Source organism: Cebus imitator, unplaced genomic scaffold, assembly GCF_001604975.1.
Source record: "Cebus imitator isolate Cc_AM_T3 unplaced genomic scaffold, Cebus_imitator-1.0 Scaffold257, whole genome shotgun sequence".
NCBI classification, from domain to species: domain Eukaryota; kingdom Metazoa; phylum Chordata; class Mammalia; order Primates; family Cebidae; genus Cebus; species Cebus imitator.
The window spans coordinates 2,502,621-2,518,714 of record NW_016107572.1 but is presented as its reverse complement, the minus strand read 5'-3'; the positions used below and the strand labels follow the sequence as shown (position 1 = coordinate 2,518,714).

The window sequence follows — 16,094 nt, the reverse complement described above, 5'->3', positions numbered from 1 at the left end:
TATTTTTAGTAGAGACTGGGTTTCCCCATGTTGGCCAGGCTGGTCTCAAACTCCTGACCTCATGTGATCCACCTGCCTCGGCCTCCCAGAGTGCTGAGATTACAGGTGTCAGCCGCTGCACCCGGTCACTACTGTCCCATTCTATTTGCTTCTCAAAAGAGTTGTTGCTGCTCACTAATTCCATTTACTGGTTTCCATTTACCCTTGCCAGCCTGCTCAGGCTCTGGCACACCCTGGCATTGCTTTTCCTGTGGCACCTGGCGCCTCTGTGCTCAACGATTCCGTCCTGGTCTCGTCTCCCTTGCAGCAGCATCTGACTGGGCCCTCACTCCCCTGCTCATGCCAACACCTTCCTCTAGTTTCCTTCCAGCTTCCTGGCTGCAGCATCTTGATCTTTGCTTTTCACTGGTTTCTTCTCCTTCCGAATAAGCCAGAAGCACAGCTCTTCATCTCCCTCTTGTCCCTCCCTGCTACCACCCAACAGCCCACCACACTCCTTCCTCCCCTGGTCTTCCCCATCTTACTAATGGCAGCTCCAGGAATAGCTCAGGCCCAAAATCTAGCAGTTCTTGATTCTTCTCTTTTCCTCTCCCTCCTCCCACCCAGCATCCAACAGCAAACCCTTGTGGCTATTATCTTCAGACCTTTTCCTGAATCTATCACCTTTTCCCCGTGTTTTCTGTCACCACCCCAGTTCAAGCCACCATAGTTCTAGTTCTTGCCTGCATAACTGCAGGTGCCTTCTGACGGGTCCCCTGTTTCTCCTCTCCCCTGGCCCTGTCAATTTTTTTTCATACAGCAACCAGGGAGATTAAAAACAGAGCGATCCTATCATGTCGCTTCTCTGTGTACCACTCTGCAGCACACCTGGAGCCAAACCTAAGTCCTCTCCATGGTCTCCAAGGCCCTCTGCGCTGGCCTCACCTCCCTGTCCAGCTTTTCCGTGGGCCACTGCAGCCCCGGCTTCCCATCTTCCCCTGAATAGCCAGCTCCTCACATGTGGTCTCTGCTCTGGCTGGATCCTCCTTCTGGAACACTGGCTGCCAGATCTCGCCCTGCTGCCTCCTCCTCATGAACCACGTCTCTCCAAGGGGGCTTCCCCACCCGGCCACCTTCTCTCATGTCACTCGCTTTGTGCCCTTGTCTAGTGACACTTTGCTGGTGCCATTTTGTTCATGGGCTGCTTTCCTTGCTCACAGTCTGACTCCCCCCATGCTGGATGTGTGCTCCGTGAAGGGAAAGGCCCTATTGGTCTCATTTCCCGCTGTTTCCAGCCCATGGAATCATGCCTGGCACACAGTAGGTGCTCAAAAGTAATTCTTTAGTGAATACTGGCTCCATCCAGGGGATGCGGGACCTAGAAAAAACTCAGAGTGGTCATGTGGTTCATCCTTCTCATTTTACGAGGGAAAACTGACAAAGAGATATGGAAGTGACTTACCTGAGGGCAAAAAGACTTGAAAACAGACCACCTGACCCTGCCTTACCAAAGACTCCCTGAGGAATTGTTTAGGTCCTCCAGGAGGAGAGAGGCTCAGTGGGAACTAGGGCTGGGCAGCAGGAGAGGCTGGGGAACAAAGACCAGAGAGTTTGGCATCTGGCAGTGGCAAGGGGAGGCCTTGCAGTCACTGCTGTAACTCTGGGAGGAAAGACAGAGGCCTTTTCTAGAACCTTCTAACCTGATTCGCAGACAATGCAGGGGGAGCCACAAGGAGGTGCTAGGAAGGGCTTCCCCGGCTGACTTTCACAGCCTGGTACTGCCCTGTGCACACCCTCTCCTGTCTCCCAGTGAAGCTCAGCCTCCCACTCCCAGCAAAACCTGAACCTCAGTTGCTCAATACCTTCCCTCTGCCTGGACTGCCAGCCGCCCCGTTGAAAGCCCGTGTGTTCCCCGAGATGCAGCCCAGCTTCCTCTCTTCCGTGAACCTTTTCTGATCATCCCGGCCTATAGCATTTGTTCTCTCACTCTGCAGAACAGCTTCTGCACTTTGGTGGGGGAGTTATTGGTGGACACACTACTTCTCTTTTTCACTAGATTGTCAGTATCTCCAGGGCAGAGACCCTGCCATGTTCTGTGACCCCCACACAGTTCCTAGCATGGTGCTGGCCTGTCACAGTCACTCAACTTTCATTTGCTCTTTGGTTGGATTGGAAGGGGCGGGGTGGATGGAAGATGGGCTGGTGTGAGGTGGTGGGTGGATGGCAGGGCAGGTGGATAAAGATGGTGGAAACAGATGGTTGGCTGAGTACATGGGTGTGTGAGCAAGCGGTAGATGGATAGACTGGTGGGGTTGGCTGGCTGGCTGTAGAATGCCTGGTTGGCCCCATGAATGAAGAGCGACTGGGGCAAGAACCAAAAGTAGGATATGGGGTCCCCTTGCTCCCCAGACAAGTGAAAGTTGTCTGGATTTCCATCCAGATCTGTGGAGCTCCGTGGCTCAACTCTTTCCATGAAGATTTTTCCATCTGAAAGGTGAGGGAGGCTCCACAAATCCCTGGGAAGTGAAGGGAAGGTGACATTAGAGCTTTTTCCAGGTGTGAGTCTTCCCTTCCCAAAAGCTAAGAAAATCCATGGGGAATTGAGTAACTGAGGAAATATCTCCATGATTGTACTGAGGGTTATTACCTAAGAATCCCAGGGCCAAAAAGAGAAAGGCACTCGGCAAGTACATCTGTTTCCTTCAGGCAGGACCCGACCTGCCCTTCCACATTCCTGGTCACCCCCAGGGAAGGAGGCCCCCCATTCCCATCCTGGGGTCCACCATACAGTCCATCCCAGTGGTTCCTATCTGGGGTGACTTTGGCCCCCAGGGGACATTTGGCAATGTCGGGAAACATTTTGGGTGTCCCAGCTGGGGAATGTACTACTGGCACCCAGCAGGTAGAGGCTGGGGATGCGCCAGACATCCTGTGATCCAGGACAACCCCAGACACAGAACTGTCTGGCCAAAGTGTCAACGGTGCTGAGCGGGAGAAACCCGGGTCTAATCCAAAACCCTGCAGCTTTACTGGGAATTTAATAGATGTATAATTTGAACTACATTTAAAATGTTAAGTTTTTTTTTGAGACGGAGTTTCAGTCTTGTTGCCCAGGATGGAGTGCAATGGCACTTAGCTCACTACAACTTCCGACTCCCAGGTTCAAGCGATTCTCCTGCCTCAGCCTCCCTAGTAGCTGGGATTACAGGCATGTGCCACCACAGTAATTGCTGTCTGTGTTTTTAGTAGAGATAGGGCTTCACTGTGTCCTGATCTCAGGTGATCCACCTCCTCAGCCTTTCAAAGTACTGGGATGACAGGGGTGAGCCACCACACCCAGCCTAAAATGTTAAGTTTTCGAGTAGTCACATTACAAAAGTAAAAAGCAGCCCAGCGCAGTGGCTTGTGCCTGTAATCCCAGCACTTCGGAAGGCTGAGTGAGGTGGGAAGATCGCTTGAGCCCAGGAGTCTAGGACCAGCCTGAGCAACATTGTGAGACCTCATTTCTACAAAAAATTTAAAAATTAACCAGGTGTAGTGATGCACGCCTGTAGTCCCAGCTACTTGAGAGGCTGAGGTGAGAGGATCACTTGAGCCCGGGAGGTTGCAGCTGTAGTGAGCTGTTTTTGTGCCACTGCACTCCAGTCTGGGCAACAGAGGGAGATCCTGTTTCAAAAAAAAAACAAACAAACAAACAAAACCTGGATGAGATTAGGTTAAATGATCTCTAAAGTCTTAGCCATAAAATTCTGGAATTCATATTTTTCTGTTTATTNAAAAAAAAAAAAAAAAAGGCCGGGCGCAGCAGCTCATGTCTGTAATCCCAGCATTTTGGAAGGGAGGCAGGTGGATGACTTGAGGTCAGGAGTTCCTGACCAGCCTGGCCAACATGGCGAAACCCCGTTGCTAATAAAAACACAAAAATTAGCCAAGTGTGGTGGTGCACCTCTGTAATCCCAGCTACTCGGGGGAGTGAGGCAGGAGAATTGCTTGAACCCGGGAGGCGAGGTTGCAGTGAGCCGAGATTGCGCCACTGCACTCCAGCCTGGGCGACAGGGCAAAACTCCGTCTAAAAAAAAGAAAAAGAAAAGAAATAAAAAACCAGGAAAGTAACAAAAGTAATTTTAATACTCTAGCTCATTTACCCCAATATATCAATAATATTACCATTTCAACATATAATCAATGTACACATTTTTTTCTTTCTTTTTTTCTTTTTGAAAGAGTCTCACTGTGTCACCCAGGCTAGAGTGCAGTGACACAATCTCGGCTCACTGCAACCTCTGCCTCCTGGGTTCAAGTGATTCCCATGCCTTGACCTACCCCGTAGCTGGGACTACAGGTGCACGCCACCACACCCCAGTAATTTTTTATTTTTTGTGTTTTTAGTAGAGATGGGGTTTTGCCGTGTTGCTCAGGTTGGTCTTGAACTCCTGAGCTCAGGCAATCTGTCTGTCTTGGCCTCCTAAAATGCTAGGATTACAGGCATGCGCCTCCATGCCTGGCCAATGTACAGAGCTCTTAATGAGAGCTTTCACTGGTCTTCAAGATCCAGCGTGTGTTTCACACGGCACGCCTCGGTTCACACCAGCCATGGTTCAAGCGCTTCCAACCTGCCTGTAGCCAGTGCAGGCCTGGAGGGCATTTGGTCTCTTCTTCCAGCCCCACAGGAGCCTGCCTCGGAAGGGCCCAGGGTTTCCCGGCAGTGCTGACTCTCTCCTCCCCTCCCCTAGCCTTGCCCGGCAGCGGACTCTGGAGGATGAGGAGGAGCAGGAGCGCGAGCGCAGGCGGCGGCACCGCAACCTGAGCTCCACGACGCAGGATGAGGCTCCCAGGCTCAGCCAAAACGGAGACCGGCGGGCCTCTGCTTCTGAGAGGTAGGTGCTCAGGTTTCTATCCTGAGCGATGGGGATGGACCGGCTGCCTCAGACTAAGTGCAGCATGTTCAGTCTTCCCAGGGCTCGGTGGCCCAGGACACGAGGCTGAAGGGTGTGAAGACGAACTCCAAGTTCCCCGCCACCCCAGACTCAGTCCTGCCAGTCTCCACCGTCTTCATGACAAGCTGGCTACCGTTTGTTGAGAGCTTCCATGAGCCAGTGCTGTGCTGGACGTTTTATGGCCATAGCTTACGTAATGCTCACAATATCCCTGAGAGAGAGGTATTGTTAACCCATTTCACAGGTGGAGAAGCAGGGTTGAAGAGTGCTCAGGTGACTTGCTGAGATCATGTACCTCAAGAGTGGCAGGGCCAGAGTTTCCTTCCAGATCTGTTAAGCTCCCGCCTCTTTCCTTTATCCAGGCTGCCTGCCTCTAGCCCTGACCCTCTATAGTTCACTTTTTTTTTTTTTTTTCTGAGATGGAGTCTTGCTCTGTCACCCAGGCTGGAATGCAGTCAGCTTACTGCAACCTCCGCCTCCCAGGTTCAAGCAATGCTCCTGCCTCAGCCTCCCAAATAGCTGGGATTACTGGTACCTGCCACCACACCCAGCTAATTTTTGTATTTTTAGCAGAGATGGGGTTTCACTGTGTTGGCCAGGCTGGTCTCGAACTCCTGACCTCAGGTGATCCAACCTGCCTCGGCCTCTGGAAGTGCTGAGATTTCAGGCGTGTGCCACTGTGCCGGGCCTATAATTTACTCCTGAGGAGAACTCTGGGGCTAGTTTTGCCATCTAGATTTTGGGATTATGAGGCAGGGAAGAGCCTAGGTTTACTGAATGTCACTGACATGCCAGGACTGTGCTGGGCACTCTCATGAGTCTCATTTTGCTTTCTAACAAGCCCAATTAGCAGATTTGAAAACTGAGGCTCAGAGAGTAAGTTAACTCGCCTGAAATCACATGGAGAGCAGGGTGGTGAGGAAGGAAAAGAATCTCCTTGTGCTGGAGGCCAGATGCTGTGGGTTTTGGACAATCCTCTTATGTTACTTTAGTTTCTTCGGGTCCCCTGAGAAGGGAGAGCAAGGCTGTGCTGACCCTGTCCTCTCCTCCCTTCCCCTAGCCTTGCCCCGCAGCAGACTCTGGAGAATGTCCAGAGTCTGGACAATGTCCAGTCTGGAGAATGTCCAGAATGTCTGCTCCCAGTTCCCCCACCAATTAGTTGCATGGCCTTGGCCACACCCCTGCACATCCCTAGTCTTGATCTAAGATCTAAGGGCAGTGACTGCGCTTATTCCTTTTGACCCCATGCCCCACGCAGACTCTGCACACATTAAAGTCATTATTCAGTCTGTTGACTATGTCTGAACATGGAGCAGCTGGGCTTCATAGGAATGTATAAGCTTTTAAAAGCATAGAGTGCTTTGTTCAGCTGATACCTTGGAAGTGCAGTATATCGAGTGGATACAGGTGGTGGTGAGCTGGGACAGCCAAGACCTGACTTCCTCACCTCCTCCTCGGTGGCCCTAGCAGCATCTCCTCTGGGTTAGGGAGACCCAGGATCCTTTCCACCTCTATCCTCTGATTCTGTCTCTCATCTTCTGACTCAGACTGCCGAGTGTGGAAGAAGCAGAGGTGCCCGAGCCACTGCCCCCAGCCTCCAAAGATGAGGACGAGGACATCCAGACCATCCTCAGAACGCGGCAGGAGCGGAGGCAGAGGCGGCAGGCAGTGGAGGCTGCACAGGCCCCCATCCTGGAAAGGCTGGAGGCAGACAAGGGGAGGGACAGCTTCAGCCCTGGGCAGGCCACACAGCAACCCCTGGTCCCCAGGAAGGAACCGGAGACCCCACCTCGCCGGAGACTGAGTCGTGAACAGCGGGGCCCCTGGGCCCTGGAGGAGGAGAGCTTGATGGGCAGGGAGCCAGGAGGGAGGAAGAAAGGGGTTCCAGAGAAGTCCCCAGTCTTGAAGGAATCCTCCACACCAGAAAAGATAGCACCCAAAAAGAGCCTGGTCTCTGAGAAAACCTCTATCTCCGAGAAGGGCCTGGCCTCAGAGAAGACATCCCTATCGGAGAAGACAGCAGTGTCAGAGAAAAGAAACAGCTCAGAGAAGTCTGATCTAGAAAAAAACAGTGTCTCCGAGAAGTCACTGGCCCCAGGGATGGCACTGGGCTCAGGAAGACGGCAAGTGTCTGAGAAAGCATCTATCTTCGAGAAGACACTGGCCTCAGAGAAGAGCCCAACCACAGACGCCAAGCTGGCCCCAAAGAGGGCCACAGCCTCAGAGCAGCCCCTGGCGCAGGAACCTCCAGGCTCTGGCAGAAGCCCAGCCACCACCAAGGAGCAGAGAGGAAGGACCCTCCCTAGGAAGAACCTGCCCTCCTTGGCAGAGCAGGGGGCTTCGGACCCTCCGACGGTGGCCTCCCGCCTCCCACCCATCACACTCCAGGTTGGCAGTGTTCCATCCCTCCCACCCTTCCACCCTGCCACCTGACTGGCCCAGCTGGCCGGTCCCACCCAGGTGGTTCCTGGTTCCCTGGCTGCCTGTATCCTCCCACCTGCAGGCTGGCCTTGGCTGTCTCTTCTCTCCCTGCCTGCTTCCAGCCATGGTCAGAGCAAGGACACTAAGACGGGCAGGCTGCTGGAGCTTAAAGGGTCACCAGCTGTGGGGCAGGGAGCCCCTGGTGCTTCCTACCACATCCTCGTCCAGGGCCTGGGCTACAGGATCCCAGCAGACTCGTGGGAAGCCTCAGATCCTTTTAGAAGCTCCCCTAGAAATCTCTGCCTGGTGCCCTGGCCCCAAGGGAGTGTGTCAGCAAGCCACTGCCACAGCAGATGAAGGAGGCAGGAGAGAAGAAGGCACAGGGCTGTCTCACTCTCTGCTTCTTTCTGCAGCTCCTGGGGTGAGCCATGGGGTCTATGGCTGCCGGGGCCTAGTGGGCCCTAGACCTCTTGTGTGACACTCCCCCTGCTCCTTCCAGGTGAAAATCCCCAGCAAGGAGGAAGAGGCAGACATGTCCTCACCCACCCAGCGAACCTACAGCAGCTCCCTCAAACGCTCCAGCTCCAGGACCATCTCCTTTCGGGTGAGAGCCCTGGGCACCTCGGTCTGTGAGCCGCTGGAGGGCAAGCAGAGGAAGCCCGCATCCATTACAACACAAGAGCCTTAGGTTAGGTAGGAAGGTCCTCTGGATAGAGAGGAGCTTTGGATTTCCGTGGGTGGCCCGGAGCAGACCAGGCTGTATTCATCAGAGGAGGTTAGTGACCTGGGAGGTGGGTGCCAATAAGCATGAGCAGCCCCACCTAGTGGGCAAAGCCAGGGCTGCAGAAAGGCTGGACAGGCAGAGCTGGTCCTGGGCTGCAGGGAGGTCCACACCTGCCTTCATCTGTTCCCGACCTCACCTAGGAGGCCTGCCCAGGAGGGGAGGGGAGGAACGGAGAGCAGCAAGGCTCTCCCTGCTCTGACTGTCCCAATAGTACAAACTCTGTGGATTGGGGAAGTCTCAGCTTGCTTTGTCCCAGTGTTTGTTCTTAGTTCTTCTGTTCACTGGGTCATTCACTCATTCATTGGATATCATGCTTCTAGTGTGTGCCAGGCCCTGGAGGGGAGGCTGGAGGCCTGATAGTGACTGGTGCCCCCACAGATCTCACAGGCAGTGGGAGGCAGATAGGAAACAGGTGCTTACAGGTGCCCTGAAAAGGAAGCCTGGGGAAAGGCTTCTGACCCAGATTAGTGGGTGGGAACCTGTGTCTTCAGATACAAATGCTGTTCTTTAAGGAAGGTTTATCCACATATTTCTTTGGTGGGGGTTGACCCCTGGTAGAAGGGGTGGGAGATCTGAGGAGGAGGAGGAGCGGGGGGAGGAGGAAGAGGACATGTCCTGAGAGCCGGCCTCCTCAGTCGAGGGGGCCACCGATTTCCCCAGGACTCCCACACACCAACACCTTTCCTTCTTATTTCAGATGAACCCCCGGAAAGACGACTCAGAAACAACTCTAACTCGCAGGTGGGAGGCCTGGAGGCTCTGGTTTTTTCCTCTCTGGCCATGTTCAGGCTGTTTTCTGAGTACCTGTACCCACCCTCCTTGTGCCAGGCTGTGCCGTAGGGCACATGAGGGGAAGGCGTGGTCCTTGCCCAGGGCTCCGTATCTGGGCGGGGAATGGGATTAATAGGAGGGACTCTGGCTGGATGAGCTGGAACAAGGAGGGGAAGGATTAGGGAGAGCTGCTCGGAGGAGGCAGGGCTTGGGTGGGGCTACAAAGGGAGAGGAGGGTTTAGCCTTGAGGTTGGGAGAGGGAAAGGGGGCTTTCTGGGAGGGAGACCACGGACAGTGTAAGGGAGGGGAAGCCCCTGCTTCAGCAGGCCTGGTGGGGGGCTGCGGGTCTGCAGGTTTAACAAGGATTCCTGGGCTTGGTGATGTTGATGTGAGTAGCCTGAGGACTGTGCTTTGAAAAATAGCAAAACTGAAATAGGATCTGAGAAGCAGATGTGCTTATGTGTTAGGAATGTCATCCACTCATGCTGTATTCATCTGCCCCACGAACATTCAGGCTAGGCCTGGGGACTGGGGTGGGGACAGAGGAGGAGGGGTACAAAGAGGAATGACGCAGCTGCTGCCCTCAAGTGACTCATACTCACCCAGCGAACCTACAGCGGCTCTCTCAAACGTGAGACCATTACACCCTGGCCAAGTGGAGAGGGACAGAGGCACAGGAATGTGAATCCAGGGCTAGGAGCTCAGGAGTAGCTGCACCTGCTCAGCCTGTGAGAACTGGGGAAGGTGTCATGGAGCAATTGATGTTCCCTGAACTAGTAGGAATGATGTTGAGGGAACTAGTAGCATTGATGTTCCCTGAACTAGTATAAAACTGGAGGGATAGCATTTTAAATAGAGGGAACAGCTTGTGAGAAGGCAGAGTGAAGAGCGTGGTGTCCAGCTGGCTGGCATACTGGCATACTGTGGGGCTGGGGGGAAGAGGAGGGCCCAGATCACTAGAGCCTAGTGTGCTGTACCAAGGCCTGCGGGGTCTGAGCTGGAAGGACAGGATCCGAGGTAGGAGCAGCCTGGTGGAGAGCTCATGGTGGCTGGCCGGGAGAGCAGGTAGGTGGCGATTGCTGTGATGGGGAAGGTGGAAAGGAAGGGCCTGTTTCAGGAGTTGTTTTGCGGGGGAAATGATAAGGTGTGGAGGAGAAAGGAAGGAGGGACATCCTGGGGATGTCCTAGGAAATGGGAAGTTTCTTGGGAGTGGAGGGAAATCCCTGGAGTCTGTAAATTTCTCACCTTGGTCAAGTCAACACAGCCTGCTGTGTGATGGAGGGCCACGTTCTCTGCCACAGTGAGGACGTGTGATGGGGCTGCTCCGCAGGCCCGGGGGCAGGCCTGGTCTCCCTGGGTGTCTCACTCGGCTCCCCTGTTCTTTCATCCTGCAGCGCCAGCGTGAAGCTCCCAGCCAGCACAGTGAAGTTGGGAGAGAAGCTGGAGAGATATCACACGGCCATACGGGTGGGTGGGGGCTTCTGCGAGGGGCAGCGGGGCAGGAGGAGTAGTGGGCGTGGCTCTTGCCCCCCCGCAGGGGTCAGCTGTTGGTGTTCTTGGTCCCCAGAGATCGGAATCCGTCAAGTCTCCGGGCTCCTCTCGCACTGAGTTCTTCGTGGCCCCTGCGGGTGTAGCCAGCAAGCGCCACCTCTTTGAGAAGGAACTGGCGGGTCAGAGTCGAGTGGAACCAGCCTCCAGCCGGAAGGTGAGGGGCTCAGATCCCATAGGGTCCTTAGGCTGATTAGCCTTGAGGTCTCTAAAACCTGAGTCTTGGCCGTGGCAGTGCTAGAAAACTCTGTTTTTGTATGTCAGTTAATGTTGGCAGAACCTTCACTTGAGTTCCCATTCACGTTCCTGAGCCTAACTCCTTAGCAGGGCACACAGCTTCCTGGGGGAAGGGGAGGGGTGCCCCGGGTATATGTGGCATGCACTGGATGCATACGGGAGTGAGGGAGAGTCCTATCCCGTTCCAGGGCCTCTGAACGTGCCTCGCTGCTGCCAAGGGCCCCAAACCCTGAGATGGAAGGTTCTCTTTTTAGGAGAATTTGAGGCTCTCAGGGGTTGTGACATCAAGGCTCAACCTGTGGATCAGCAGGACCCAGGAGTCCGGAGATCAGGACCCCCAGGTGCCGTCACCCTTCCTGATGTCTCTTACTGTGGATTCTTTGTGGTGGGATGATCGGGGACAGAGGAGGGACAGCCGAGAGAGACTGAGTCATTTCAGCAGTGGAAACAGTGGGGGATGGATGGGCGTGTGGGTCAGACTTCAGCAGAGAGCAGGGGTGGGTCTGGGTTCCTTTTCTCTTTTGGGAAGAGAAAGGATATCCTGGGATGGCGGCTGGGCCTGGGGGATGCTGGGCCTGGGAGATGTGGGGCCTGCGGGATGCTGGGCCTGGGATATGTGGGGCCTGGGGGATGCTGGGCCTGGGAGATGTGGGGCCTGGGGGTTGCTGGGCCTGGGAGATGTGGGGCCTGGGGGATGCTGGGCCTGGGAGATGTGGGGCCTGGGGGATGCTGGACCTGGGAGATGTGGGGCCTGGGGGATGCTGGGCCCCTCGGAGCCTGGCCTTAGTACCTGGTCTCCACTCTGATGCCCTCAATCAGGAGGCACAGAAAGAGTCGGCTACTACCAAGAGGACTCAGTGGGGAAAGAAACCTGACTCCTTGCTGGACGCTGAGGTGAATGGTGGGGAGGGGCCTGGCTCTCCAGGGGAGGGCCACAGTGCACCGTGGGAGACCCCATCACCCCCCTGTGCACATGCTAATTGGCCTGTGGTCGCACAGTCCACCCAGAATGCCCCATCCCTATGCATGCAGGCTGGTCTGAGCCAACCGTGAGAACTAGGTCGAGCCCTCAGCTGGCTGCGCTGCCCGTACCTCTGCAGAGCTGCTGCCCCTCCAGCCGGCAGATTGCAGGGCTCTGACCCATTGTGGGTGTGGGGCTTGGGCAAAGGGATGCCTTCCTGTCCAGTGGCCCCCTTCCCCTTCTGTCCTGAGCACCCCCCTGCCTTGTGCTCACAGCCCTTTGCCCCACAGGTGTGACAAGCTCTGCAAAGACAGACCTGCACGTCTTCATCTCGAGGGGTCTCCCTCGTGCCTGGCCCTGCCTCTCTCAGCAGCACCCCTGCCTCCTCTCGTTGCCCCTGTTCCCTTTTCCCCTCTGGATCTGTTTGGGCAGAGCCTCTGGGGTCGGGAATATTTGCAAGACTCAGCCAGCTCCTTCCCGGCCCAGCCTCTTGGGGCTGGAATCTTCTCGCCTCACTGCAGGCGCAGCAGATGCTGGGACCCAGCACAGGCGCACAGCAGCACTATGGGGCCTGTGTCCTGGCCAGAGGCATCTGCTCCTTCCTGCTCCCATCCAGTGTCGGGGCAGGGTGTCCTCAAGAACTCCAGAGTCACCTGTCTCGTTGGCTCCCAGCAAGTGCCTCTGAGTGTCTGTGATGTCTCCATCACTGAGCCCTGGGCCCACCCATCTTGGTCCCTGGGACCTGTGCCCAGCCACCGAGGCCCACTCTGGTCAGATTGGGAAGGAGCTGCCCGTGCATCTGCCACATGCCCCATCTCCCTGCTTTGTTCTCCCCTCCCTTCCCTGGCCTGCTGCCCTGGCCAGGAGCTAAGTGCCTTTTTGTGTGCAACCACTTACCCTTTCTCTGAAAAACCTATTCTCAGGAAGAATCTGATAAACTCATTCACTCTCAGGTGCAATTGACTGATGAAACCTTAAAAGCGATTTCCTCTCTAGAGGCCTTGCTTTCTAGCGGAGATCATCTGAAGTGTGTGAGGATTATTTTGGCTGGGGTGGAGGATCATCATTTTCCTAGTCCCCACTCTTCTCACATTAAGGTGGTGGCTTGCCTCTCCGCAATCCTAGCTTGGCGACTGGGGAACTGCCACATACAGGGCCAGGCCTACCCTTTCCTCACAGACTCCCTCCAGCCCCCGCCCCCATGATCCTAACATCATGGCCCCTGTGAGCTTGGAGAATGATGAACCATCAGAGAATCTAGAACCAACCAAGCTAGGAACATCAGCCTGGTGCCGCGTTAACCCCTTAAGGCTGTAGTTTAAAAATTCTCAAAAGTTTTCATCATTAGAACTCTCCGTCTTGATTGACCGCTTTAGTTTTACTCAGAAGCAGCCGGGGTGTGGCCAGGTGCAGAGCCCCTTGCCCACTCCTCCCTTTTGCGTGCCTGGGGAAGCTTCTCAGAGCATGACCCTTAACACGGCTCCTGAGGGTATCACTAGTCCAGTTCCCCAGGTGTGTGGGAGGTGAGCCCTACCCCCACTCTGTGACAATGAGTGAGAGTTCCTCTGATCTGTGTCCCAGGGGACAGGGCTTCGAAGCCCCATCTGCAGAGGTCCCAGTGCCCCAGGCTGGCCCACCTCTGGCCAGTGAGTCTCCTGTGCCTGAGTGAGGGACATTGGGACCTGGGAGCCCTGCCCCGAGCACCCCCATCCACTGCTGGGGCCAGAGCTTTGTGAGTGTTCCAACTTCACAGCTGATGTTGAAGGACAAGGCTGGGGCAGAGCTGAGAGCAGGTGAGTCCTGCCCGGAGCCTCAGGACGTCTAAACAGCTCTGGCTCTGCCCAGACCTCAGGTGCGACCCTGAGCCAACCCCTTCTCCCAGCCTCAAGCAGATGACCTCAGAGGACTTTCACATGCTCATGCCCTGAACTTTTTTGGAGTGCAGTGGCATGGTCTCAGCTCACTGCAACCTCTGCCTACCAGGTTCAAGGGATTCTTCTGCCTCAGCCTCCTGAGTAGCTGGGACTACAGGTGCGTGCCACCACGCCCTGCTAATTTTTGTATTCTTAGTAGAGATAGGGTTTCACAATGTTGGCCAGGATGGTATCGAACTCTTGACCTTGTGATCCGCCTACCTTGGCCTCCCAAAGTGCTGGGATTACAGGCCTGAGCCACTGAGCCTGACAGCCCTAAACTTTGTAAAGTCCCCCTGACAGGTGAACTTTCCCAGGAAGCAAAACTGTCCCCACACAGAGTCAGGAGAGGCTCCTGGAAGCCTGTCCCGGCAGTGGGGCCTAACCCTGGAGTAAGCCTGCTCCTGCAGCTGCAGCCTCAGCAGGGCCCTTCATACCTGCACCCCTCCCTTCGGTGCCCAGTGAGGGCGGGCTGCTAGGGGAAATGTCCCGGGGCACCACAGCACTGCCCCCTCCCCTGTGAATCCGACAAGTGAGGGCCCCACCCTCGTTCCTGTTGGGGACACAGCCAGTTAACAAGGAGACCAGGGTGTGCCCAAGATGACCTCAGCTGGGGGTAGGTGAGTGGTAGCAACTGGGTGTCGGGCAGGTGGGAGGCCTAGAGGGGTGACATTGGGCACCCTCTGGAGATGGAACAGGGTTCCCACTCACCGCTCCGGGCCCCACCCTTCTGCTCGCTGGCCATAGGGGCCCTGTGGCCCCACAAGTGGCCTGTCCTGTTGTGGAGCCTCAGATTTACACGCATCATTTCAGTATAAGCCTCCTCCCATTCCACTCTGGCTGTGTTTTCTCTTTACATCCCTTTGCAAGCACAGGGATATGAAACAAATGGGCTGGGAGTAGCCCTGCTATGCCCAAGAGTGGTCGCTGCATGGGGGGGTGGGTTTCCTCGTCTGAGTGGCTGTCTCAGCGCTCTGAATGGAGCTCCTGCCGTAGAGCAATTAGAAGCCGTACACGTGAGGGCCATGACATCAAGGATCTACTGGGCTTTTCCCATGGGGCTCTGCAGTGATGTAGGTGCACAGAGCCCTCTTGTAGGCATTCATGCAAATAAACTGTGGCCTGTTGGAAGGGTTACTTGGCTTACGAGGAGCAGTAACCCACCCTCAAGTTAAAACAGGGTTTGGGAAAAGTGTTGATAAATTCTATGTTATTCCAGGCCAGAACCCAAGGCAAGGCTGGCCCTGCTCATGGGCTAGGATGAGGCAGAGGGATGAGGGGCTCCCCTCACTTTCCTCTGGATAGTCTGGCTCCGTCCTCACCATCCCTCAGGAATCTGTCCCTTCATCTGCCTCTGTCTCTACAAAGTCTCCCTGCTTCCCTGTGGTCCTCCTCAGTCTCACGATGCTGGCCAGCAGGTGGTTGGCTTCAGCTTGCCCTGCCATGGGTCTGCTGGCAGTGTGGAGGCCCACGTGGCAGGGGATAAGCCCTGAGCTGGGCATTCAAGGCCAATGGGCTCAGAGGCCACAGGGAACCGTGGAGGGGATGGCGTCAGCTGAGGGATGGGACAGGGGTCTGATAGCAGCATGGGTGTGGGGCAAATGGAAGTGCCCTGTGCAGAGGACCTTTTCAAGGTCGCTAGTGGTGGAGGCAGCATGGTAGCTCCTGAGGGAGAGGGATTGAGAGAAGAGCTTGAGGACTGGGAAGGTGGGACACGTGGTTGTGTGATGGACAAGATGGCAGAGAATGGCAGAATTGCTTTCTTTGTTCATGGAGAAACAGAGGGGTGCGGATCACGAACGGGCAAGATGTGGAAGTGCCAGGGGGGTCATGGGGGCGGGGAGGGCCTGGTCCAGAGCCAGGCAAGACCTAGGCTGTGAAGCTTTAGAGAGATGGAGGGAGAGTCAGCTCAGCTGCACACCGGCTTGCTTTCCTCCTCTCTGTTTTTCATCATCTACCGACCCCCACAGTGGGCCAGCCCTGGACATACACGTGCATGGTCGGACGCAAGCAAGCGGGCATACCCCTGGCCCGACCTATGCGTCTGCAGTCTAATAGGGTTGGTAGATCATGGTCCTGCACTGGTTGATTTAAAGCCATGGGGGATGACCTTTGGCAGTCCTCACCATCATGCTCACACAATGAGCTGGCTGTTCAAGGTTCTTGACTGGAAGTTCTACCTCGTGTCTGACCTCCCGTAGCGTTTAAGCCCATTCCTTGTGAGGAGGGTGTGCCACGTGGTTTGGGGGTCATGGAGGAGACCCACCTTGCAGATGTCCTCACTGAGGCTGGCAGAGCCAGCAACCTGCCCAAGGCTGCTCAGCCCATTAGGAGCCAGTAGCCCAGAGGACGTCTTTACCCTCAGCATCTGTTCAAGTGGAGCAGCACATAGCTCTTGCCCTCTGCCGTCCAAGACCCTGGTGCAGAGACGTACGGAGTGTCTTGGAGGTTACCGTCTGTCCCCAGCCTTGCTCCCCGCCGGCCCTCCCTGGTGTGGGTTGCCGGCTTCTGCTTTATCAGGATTCTCAGGAGGGACAGCTGGT

At 55.5% G+C, this 16,094-nt stretch overlaps 1 protein-coding gene across 2 annotated transcripts in view; it reads left to right on the top strand.

Annotated features, from left to right (window-relative positions):
• Window positions 1-12,601, top strand: part of LAD1 (ladinin 1) — an 18,614-nt gene extending 6,013 nt beyond the window's left edge. Inside the window, exons 2-10 of one of the 2 annotated variants that reach the window (XM_017499423.2) lie at window positions 4,713-4,856; window positions 6,464-7,304; window positions 7,837-7,941; window positions 8,819-8,862; window positions 10,287-10,359; window positions 10,460-10,597; window positions 10,932-11,018; window positions 11,497-11,571; window positions 11,929-12,601. In XM_017499423.2, coding sequence (XP_017354912.1) covers window positions 4,713-4,856; window positions 6,464-7,304; window positions 7,837-7,941; window positions 8,819-8,862; window positions 10,287-10,359; window positions 10,460-10,597; window positions 10,932-11,018; window positions 11,497-11,571; window positions 11,929-11,934 — 1,513 coding nt within the window. In that variant the 3' untranslated portion in view covers window positions 11,935-12,601. The remainder of the gene's footprint in view (window positions 1-4,712; window positions 4,857-6,463; window positions 7,305-7,836; window positions 7,942-8,818; window positions 8,863-10,286; window positions 10,360-10,459; window positions 10,598-10,931; window positions 11,019-11,496; window positions 11,572-11,928) is intronic. The other variant, XM_037728167.1, reaches the window with a different exon arrangement.
• The last annotated feature ends 3,493 nt before the right edge of the window (window positions 12,602-16,094 follow it).